This window comes from Echinococcus granulosus (assembly GCF_000524195.1).
Source record: "Echinococcus granulosus chromosome Unknown EG_S00076, whole genome shotgun sequence".
Taxonomy (NCBI): Eukaryota; Metazoa; Platyhelminthes; class Cestoda; order Cyclophyllidea; family Taeniidae; genus Echinococcus; species Echinococcus granulosus.
The window spans coordinates 176,214-186,209 of NW_020170456.1; the positions used below are offsets into that span (position 1 = coordinate 176,214).

Consider the following 9,996-nt stretch of genomic DNA (forward strand, 5'->3'; position numbering starts at 1 on the left):
TTTGACTGCTGGGTGTTAAACCTTAGCAGAGCGGAAGTACATAGCCTAGAGAAGAAAGAATCTGTGGTGGCCCTAAATAGAATGGCCAAAATTGGCGTCCACCTTCAGCAACTTCCCTAATTACGTGTTTTGCAGAACAGCTATTAATAACTGAAATGAAACTGGTCGTGAAACATCTAAAATAGTTCCGTTGCGGAGATTCCCTACCCTACATGTACAATGCTGTCAGTAAAGTAAACTAGTGACGTGGTAATGAGGAAGAGAGCAAAAACCTTTTGCAAACCTCATAAACTTTTTCCTTTCTTACCTAAGTCTGCTTTTAGGCCAGTGTTTCAACATTTACCCATGGACGCGCATGATGACCAGCGCAATTTCCTGTCCCGAAATTCGGTTTTTGAACAGAACAAAGCTTTAGATTTGGTTGAACCGTCGAAAGGGAGAGGTAAATTTACAGAAGAGTAGCTCCTCAGATGCATAAAATGTTGACGTCTACCTTCAGCATCTCTCCCAGTCCCTTGTTCTGTAGAAAAGCTATTAACAACTGAAGCGAAACCAGCCGCGAACCACCTGGATTTTTTCGTTACGGATTTTCCCCACCGTCCCCCATGGACCTGTTTTAAATCTTGTACTTCCTTACTCAAATCTGCTTTTAGGCCAGTGTTCCTGCATCTGTCTATGGACACGCATGATGGCCGGCGCAGCTCCCCGTCCTGAATCAAATCCCTGAACCGGAAGAAAATCCAGATCCAATCAAGCTGCCAAGAGGGATCAGTGATGTTGAAGTCAAGTATCCCCTCAGTTGAGCACTAATTTGTTGACTGGCACGGTCGGGTCGCGGGTGCTTCTTTACAGCACCGACTACGTTGTAATGGCTGACGCGGGAGGTTGACATGCAGGAGCGCCGGGAAGAACGCTCAAAAGAGGAGGGATGCTATGTAATACGATAGTGGTTTACCGCTCGGTTCTGGTGAGGCGCCACTTTTGTACTTTGAATAAGCCCCCTTGTACGTCGCTGGGTGGGCTGGCCTTTTGGGCCATGCCAATAGCCCAGACACCTTCTCCATGCTGAATATATATACTGCCCGAGTATTGTGTCTTCTTTCGTCTTAAGGGAGTCTCGGGACGCTACATAAATATATCCTTATAAGTACAGCTAAAGTCGAGCCTACAGATGTAAAACCCCTAATCAAAATTTCACTCACAATATTTTGCTTGATCAAGACTAGCAGTTGTTTTGTATAGAGCTCAACCAAAATTTTAAAAGATAAGCCTTGTGGAGTTTTAAAACAAAGTTAGTTCTAGACGGTCCCTTCAATTAATTTTGATAGTGGTGCATTGTAAGATTTATTCAGCCTTGAAAATTTACTTCAAAACCAGTAGAGCAATATGTGCACAAATTCGCCAATTGCATTTCATATTAAAGCTTGCTTGAGTTGATAGTTAATGAATCTTCCTTTTTAGGATAGCATATCCCCTGGTCCACACTCCCGGCTAAAGCCTGCTTTCCAGCCTTCTCCTCCATCACTTTTTAACACGCTTTTAACCTAACGCACTTAAAACTTACCTTTTAAAGTAGCTAAAATGTAGAGATTGTAAAACGTACAACTCGATTTCATTCTTCTGACTTTTAGTGCGCTTAGTATTAGGTACCCTATTCAGACAATGCCATTATGCTATGGTCCTAACATGCGGCCCCAGGTTTATTGATTCCATTAGGAGGCCTTTTATTGCAATCCGTCAATGTTCACACCTTTTTTACACATCAGTGCCACATCTGAACTACGTCCGTCATGTTTTGCCCAACTCAATCAACTGGTATCCCGGCCACATACGGAAGGGTCTCAAGGATATCACTTCACGTTTAGCTGAGGTTGATATAGTTATAGAACTTCATGATGCTCGCATCCCGCTGACTGGGCGCTGTCAATTCGTAAGGGAAGCTGGTCAAGTAAGTAACTAGTTTTCAGTATAATCTGATCTATTTTCTGCAATTCGCTTCATCGTTTTCATTCTTTGCTTCATTTGTCAGATACGCCCTCATGTCTTGGTAATGACTAAGACAGACCTATCCGAACCAATCAATGACTTCACCAAGCACAAAGAGCTTATCTCAGAAGACCCCTCTTTTGGCCCATTGGACCAACCACCAGCAGAAATCTTTTTCACCAATCTTAAACACCCAGAACGGCAAAAACGTCTCTTGCGCAGAATCCTCACAAGGTAAATATAGTGCCCACGACCACACACATTTATTCCTACCCCATTACCCTTTATTGGTCAAGCCTCGCGCGCACTTGTATTTATTGCAGATTGGCTGAACTAGCACCCCGTTGGTCCGATCCAAGTTCGTCCTTTGTACACGAATTTGCCGACGATATTAGTGAGGATGAAGCCCCGTCTAGCGTCCAACGGTACATCAATGCGATAGTAGTGGGACTTCCTAACTGTGGAAAAAGTAGTCTTATTAACGCGTTACGCAGCTTCGCTCCCTCTACACGCCGTCGGAGGGCGGCAGTGAGAGTGGGGAAGAATGCTGGAATGACACGCAGCGTCGGGGGTCCGGTGGTGATCGCTCGCGACTTCCCCGTGGTTACAGCGGATGGTACGACCCGCGAGCTCTGCACCCTCCGTTTGATCGATACACCTGGCATCCTGGAGCCGAAGGCTCAGACTCTCTGTGGTCAGCTCAGTCTGGGTGTTTGTGGGGCGATGGACTGGAATGCAGTGGATAAGAGTGGGTTATTTGTTATCGTTCTTCTCGTCACTCGTGGTAAAACCGGAGTCCCTCTTGAATAGTCTGAGAGTACTTCTGCTGACTACATGTCGAGTCCTTAATCTGAGGAATCGGACATTTGCATGCAATTGTAAAGCATTATCTGGTTGCATGACCTCTGTCTCGTTTTGGCCATAATCTCAAGTACCCCCTAGTGAGAGCTATTTTGCGTGCGTTAGGGTTATTTTTCGGTGAATTTTAACTAAGCGCGAGATAAAAACGGAGACCACACAAGGATTTTCCGTTGCATCAAAAACTTTTGAAACTTTTAATTTCAATGGTTGCTGGTAATATCGGTCAATTTAGTCTGTTATCTACATGCTGAAACTTTTTTGCGTGGCAATACTTAAGTCACATTTCCTCTGCATATCACTTATCATGCAAACATGTTTCAAAGTAAGTTCGTTCAATAAAAAGTAGTTTGTAAGACACTAACCTAGATTTGACTCCTCTTTCATTGCCTCTTTAGCAGTTCTGACAGCTATCTGAGCTACTTCCCTAACGTTGTATTTCCAGATCTTCCAGTTTTACTCTTAAACAGTTACCTTCAAAGCATCAATGTATTTTTCTCGTCACTTAGGTTTTGAGTTCGGTATAGCTTTCATGTTGGCACTGGTCATGTTACAGATCCATCCAAAGCGAATGTCTTCTATTTCGACAAGATATCCTATTGTCTACAGCATAACGTCTGGGTTTTTTGTGGGACATTAGAGTGTGGAAGTTGCTTTATTGTAAACGTACAGTTGGGCTGACTCGTAGGCCCATTAACATAATGAAGACCTGCTATCATTGACGTAGGGTCTGGATCGCGGGACACCAAGAAATGGTCTGTTTAACATTGCCCTGTTGCAACCCGAGGACGACTAACGTTGTATTCACTAGGACTTGTAAAATGTTGATTAATACGAACTGAACCCTTTCATTTTGGAAGTTGTTATTGTGCAATGTAGTTTAGATTACCTTAGGTCGATTAAAACCTTAATTTTCCTTATGTTTATTAGTGTGAAGTTATCCTGCATAAACCGGTCTAAAAGAGGATAATCACGTAAGATATTCTCAATAGCCTCTTCACATTTTGTCACCTCTACGAAATGGAATAGGTGCGCCACATGTATGTATTCTTTGCTCCACCCACCTATAAGTGATAGGCGATCACATGACTAGCTTCACGCCATTCAATCCGTACTAGCCTAAGGGGTTGATGTATGCCGCTCTTGGGAGCTAGTATTTCGCCATCCCCAAATATCTGCATTTGTGTTCACTCATGATTTCCTTTTGGCGTACAGTCAAACCGGTCTTAACGAGTCCATCGTTCGTTGGTAGATGGGTAACCTGTGCTGGGAACCTTTAGACCTAATAACTACTCTTCTTAAGTGCCAGTTTAACTTATCTGAAAGACCAATTTTAAGACGTTAAGATAATTGGGTCGTACTTGCAGTCCTCCTGGCCGACTACCTCCTCTTCTGTCTGAATGCGCACTCCAACTATCAATACGTAGTGACCTTCGGGCTGCCTGAGCCGACAAGAAGAGTGGATAAGTTATTGGCGTGGGTGGCAGCGCGGCGTCATCTAATTCAACCGCTCCATCATCAAAATCGCCGCCTCGCAGAGGAGGTCGGGGAGAGCTTCCAACCGAAATCCGTAGGGGACCCTGATTTTGACGCTGCAGCAGTGCACTTTCTGCGAGCGTTTAACGAGGGTACTTTGGGCAAACTTACCATTCTGCCGGCTGATGAAGCGCGTGCCGAACCTTGGTTCGTTCCCACCACCTCCTCCAGTCTGTACAAATCAAACAAATAAAGGCCTCCTTCTTCACATGTTAGACGTCTTTTGGTTCCTAAAATCAAGATGTCTGAGAGAGTCATCAGGGATTAAGTGCGTCTTTCTTTTCCAGGCAGCTATGGAGGAGGTTTCAGCATCGAAAGCTGCAAGTCTCGATTGGAGTGAGTTTCTAAAGAAGAAGGAGGAGTTTGCAAATCTACCTGTCCCTCAAGATTGGAAGGGATGGTTTGCCTACAAATTCATCGAGGTAGGTCCATTTTCTGAAGCAAAGATGTTCTTTTGATCTCGTATTCTGGTCCTTTATCAAAACAAAAAGTGCTCAATTTGGGCTTTTACGAATTCGAACAGTATGTACTAGTGCGTTTCTGGTTGATTTACTTTATCGGTAATTGTGCCATGACACCGTCAAAAATTCGTTAAACTTGGTTATTTAGCTTAGCGAATGTCTTCATTTTTAAAAAAGGAATTGTGCGGAGAATCCTCTTTCTACCCTGTAAATTCAAAATTTTTCCGCTAGTTGATCGTCCATAAGGTAGCCAATGGCAACACGGAGTGAGAAATCTATTTGATAATCAAATATCCGACCATTTTTCTCCCACTTGTTATTTTTATGTAGAAATTCCAGCTCGAACCATAGCTCGACTAAAATATACCAGATATTAAAACTTTTTTCCCGATTTGATAAAAAGTCTACCGTATAATAATTGTTTGCATGGTTGTCACTCGGGGACGCTGCCACTGATCAGATTATAGGACGAGATTTTCTTGTATCTCAGTGGTCACTCTTTGCTGTGGAGGATCCCTGGGGCTTCACCTCGACTATCCTGATTTGTGTGACACCACTCTTCTTCCTGAGTGCTATCTTCTCCTACAAATTAGCCAAGATTTTGGAGAAGGAGGAGGAGGAGAAGAAGCGAAAAGAGCGTAAAATCAACGCAGCGCGGGCGGCTGCGCATCGGCACCCGAAGGCGGATTAGGTAAGGCCTTTTACGTGTTAACGCGTCCACTACCCGGGATTAAAGTGGTTTTCTGTTTCGTAATCAATCTTCCATACAGAAGGACGACTGGGTGAAGTACTTAGCGATTGAGCAATTGATGTCTGTTTGAGTTGCATCTTATTCATCAAAGGAGATCACAATTTACTCAACTGTTCTTGGATTAGATTTGAAAGGTGTCACTTATGGTGTCACAGTATTTAAACTGATCTTAGCCCTCTTGGCCTTCTCTGGAGAAGTAAACCAGTGAAGTGTTTTATAAATGCCTAGAACGCTTGATGGGTCATTAGCAAGATCAAAAGGTTTCGAAATCGGAGATTCCAGAGACTGGATAGCCCATGAAAAGTAATGACTAACTGTCCAACATCATCATAGCGATACTTTCATGACTATCTAGAAAAAATGGGCAAGTTTTTTACGGTACCTTGACGAACAAAACCTTTTTATGCCTCAAAGCAGACCTCTCCCTGTGTTAATCCCACTCCCCGAACTTAAATCCTAGGTAGTCGTGGCCACTAAGCCTACTTTCTTCACGATGACTGTGTGATATTTTGCAAGCGGAATGGACAGTCCTGCTTTGAATTGACGGGGACGCTAATATTCCTCGCTATCCAACAGTAGCCGACCTCGTTTACCGTTTATTCATCTTCAGGTGTGTGTTGATCATCTCGGTGTTTGAGAAGCAGATGGGGTATATCATGGGAATGCGGGAAATTTATCATTAAGGCAACGTCTCTTTCACGTTCTCGTCCCCTTTTTGAGGTGCTTTCCCTAAAGCTTTGGGAAAACATTAACGAAAGCCGGTTATATTATTCGGCTGCTCTTGTCTGGCTAGTGGGGAGTTTCAGCAATTTGATGTGGGGTTGGAAATTGTTGACCGAAGGAAAACAACATTTTGTCATGTGTTTGGCATTATAGGCGGAGGAGTGTGCTGAGGACACAAATTAGCCCCTTTTAGCATGCTTTTTTTTTCGGTGTGGGCATAAAGTTACCGCTTTGAACGCCTCTAGAATTTGAAGATAGCCTTCCTGGTGTGTAACGATGGAGACCTTCCCAAGCAACGCTAAACGCAAGGAACTTCGAAGTTGTCTCACAAATGAGGAGTAGTAACTATCTTCTCTTTTGCATGCGACTGTTTGATGTAGGAAAGAGGTGATTCACATCAGGGAACACGGAGGATGTAGTAGTATTTCTGCCTCAGGTGGGTCTGATGTGAGATCTCACAGACCAGTGCTACGGTAGGTGCCACGAGATCCTGCGTTATCGTGCAAGGCTAAGAATAGGACTTTCTTCTGGGTGATTGGCTGGCCTTGGCAATTTCATCAGAAGCTCTTTTCCACAAGTTTGAATTATCTTCCCTGCAACAAGCGGTAATGCCGCTTCTCACTACTTAAGCAGACTACTACTTCGGTAAACCTTCTACTAACTCATTCAGTATTATTTAATCCGTTTGGGTAACCCTCGCTTTCTTGTTTTTCTTTCCAGCTCTGGAGAAGTGAAGCAGTGTTCAAGTGTACTTTTTCCAGTCTTACCCTCTATCGTTATTTTCAAACATTTCCATCTCCCTTCACAACCTTTTTACCGACGCTGACTTGATGTCCGTTTGTTTTGAACTGCGACGACTCTATTATCATGACTTTTAATGTACCCTTTTTCATTACTAAAATCCCACTTTGAATACCATCTCTTTTGTATCTCCGACACCCATCCAGACGGCTTTTGGGTAGAATTGGCTAAACCAGTAAGTAGCCTTACTAAATCGGATAAGATAGTTGGAGAATAACGGGTCAAAACGGAATTGCCATGAGTGGGATGCCACATTGTCCTAAGATGGGTCGATCTAGGCTGAGGATTGAGCATGGCTGATGAAGGCCTGCGTCAAACGGGGTTAGATCGCCTCCACATGGGATACGCCTGCATGAAATTTGAACACTCAACAACATTTGAGGGTCCGACAATAAAATAACCATATACTCGGAGAAAGGAAAAGTAAAACGAGGAAAAGTGGGTTTGACAATGGCTTGTGATTGCTATACTAGTGGCGTTTTGTGGAAGAGGAGGCACAATCAAATTCCGTTTCAGTAACCAAATCTGTACTCCAAAGATGGCCCTAGGAACAAGCCCACATCTCAGCTGAACATATCTACAGATTATCTGTTACTTAATACAACTAGTCTGCAATGTTCTTGTAGTACTTTTCCACGTACTCTCCCACTGTCTTTGCACTTGCCGGTGGCGGCCAAAGCATGTGACGTCGAGTACACAACGTCTGGTGAATCCACACGGCCCACTGGGCCCCCGACATCCGATTATAGTCGGCATAATTGCGAAAGATGATGCGCGAGACGCGCCAACGAGTCTTGCAGCCTCGGCGACGCGAAGTCACCACACAACGAGTCATTATGCGCGTCCAGCAGCTATCTCGTGGCAGGGAGTGCAATTGCAGAGAAGCGGTGTCCTAAAGTGGACAAAATGCCTCCTAGAGATGGACAAGCAAATAGTGTGCCAAATAGGAACATACACGAAGGTCTTTAGGAAGGAGGGTATTCTTGCGAATGGCGTTAAGACGAACTCGAAGGGGGGAGAAGTGAGCAGCGACAATTCGGCGCTTGTAATCGCGAACCATTCGAGCGTCTTGAAAACCGTGCCGGACTAAAGAAAAGGAACACTAGAAACTGAAAGATACCCCACTTTTGCGATTACGATAAGGCGGATAGTCAACGAGTTCTTCCTTCAGTAGTTTCTCATGTCCAGGACTGCTGTGATGCAGTGGAGTGGCGTAGGGCTCGTATCTATGCTGGTGCATAATCTTCTGTGGAATAGACGGTGGCAAGTGTAGTTTGCGAGTCATAAGGAATGGAAGAGTTGTAAGTGGAGTACTCAGTCGGCAGGCGGCAAGCATCGAGGTGATTCGCCGCAATCCCGACATTCTACGCAGTAGCGAAACAAAGGAGAGTAAATAAAACTTAGGTCTTTGATGGACGGATGGACAATGATCAAAAGCAAAGATGTAAGAAAATGGATAAAATTCAACCAATGTAAACTTTAGAATTCGTAGATGCAAATATTCAGAAACGTAAAATACGTGATACGAACAACAACGTGAAATACTATGTGCAAGGACTGAGCACATATGTATGCGTGCAAAATGCGTGGACACAAATCGCACCGCGATTTTATAAAAATCGGTGGTGGTTACTTGGGGTGGAATAGCATGAGATTCACCAAATATTATCAGGGGGGGGGTTATATACAATAAACCTAAGTAACTATTTACAGAAAGCGATTCTACCGTATAGTTGTAAGACGTGCAGCCACACAAACCAACCCGGGGATAGAACGGGGCAATGACTACGTGGGTTAATTCGTGCCGAAGCCAAACATGCAACAACATTTGCACTAATAGCCCGACAATAATTGCAATACCAGCAGAGCCTTTATTTTACTTGACTAGTGTATTCTCAGATAACTACAAATAAAATTGAGGCTGGTAAACTTCGTTTTGTAGGAACGCTTAATTTGGCCTTACTCTCCTTTGTCAAATGATTTTTAAATAAGGCTTTAATTATTTTAAAATTCACGCAGCACCTGTTATATTATTGTATTAAGTTGCTGTTAATTCAACTTCTATATACCCTCAAATAGCCCATGATTTTTGAAACAAGTCACTTTGACTTCAAACTTCTTTAATATTCATAAAATTTACTTCACCAAATGTTGGGAAGATATTTTGATGCTTGATACTTTCGGAATAAAAATTTGTCATTGATCGTGGCCACCCAATTCTTCTCTGAGGTCGTGAGACGTCATTGTACCACGACAGGAAATGCATGTGTAGCGTCACGAGACTTCCTTGAAGACTAAAGAAGGTACAACACTCTGGCAGAACATATATATTCGGCACAAAGAAGGTATTTGGACTACTGTCATGGCCCAAAGGCCAGTCCACCTGGCGTGGTACAAAAGCCGATTCAAAAGTGGCTGCTCGCCGATACCGAGGTATAAACAACCATCGTAAGGAAGGGCCGATGGTCTACTGCCATTTCCTGAAGGCCGCGTCACAATGGAAGTACAATGGTGGAGACTTTCGTGCCCTCATAACCACAATTCAATGTTATACAAACAATGTAAATATTGCATTGAAACTAGCTCCTTCTGTTTACTACTTAAAAATAAACCCCAGTTTGTATTGTGATTCATTTTTAGTTGCCGCCTCCTTTTTCCTACCAAATAAACTTTTTCATATTAGTAAATGCTTACTTGTTGAATTTGGATTCAATGGACTATCAAGTAAGTCTTCTCGCATGACTTTTCTAGGCTTTTAATATCCCATAACAGTGGCTTCTCTGCCTGTGTGTCTTGCAGCATTTGATGGTTCAAAATGTATAAAAGCGTTGACCACCATGATCCTTTAATCCAAGAACAAAACACTTTCAAAACCAATCT

At 43.3% G+C, this 9,996-nt stretch overlaps 2 protein-coding genes across 2 annotated transcripts; one reads left to right on the forward strand and one right to left on the reverse strand. All coding sequences in view use genetic code 11, as the record gives it.

The window, feature by feature from the left end:
• Window positions 1-345: 345 nt before the first annotated feature.
• On the forward strand, window positions 346-5,532 carry EGR_07395 (Mitochondrial GTPase; the record flags this gene model as incomplete). The annotated part of the gene is made up of 7 exons (XM_024496644.1): window positions 346-442; window positions 1,767-1,948; window positions 2,030-2,220; window positions 2,310-2,734; window positions 4,212-4,550; window positions 4,597-4,802; window positions 5,332-5,532. The coding sequence occupies 7 exons, from the start codon at window positions 346-348 to the stop codon at window positions 5,530-5,532; spliced, it is 1,641 nt and encodes a 546-aa protein (XP_024348931.1).
• A 2,188-nt stretch (window positions 5,533-7,720) lies between these two features.
• On the reverse strand, window positions 7,721-8,944 carry EGR_07396 (28S ribosomal protein S14; the record flags this gene model as incomplete). The annotated part of the gene is made up of 4 exons (XM_024496645.1): window positions 7,721-8,008; window positions 8,072-8,202; window positions 8,242-8,480; window positions 8,859-8,944. The coding sequence occupies 4 exons, from the start codon at window positions 8,942-8,944 to the stop codon at window positions 7,721-7,723; spliced, it is 744 nt and encodes a 247-aa protein (XP_024348932.1).
• Window positions 8,945-9,996: the final 1,052 nt, after the last annotated feature.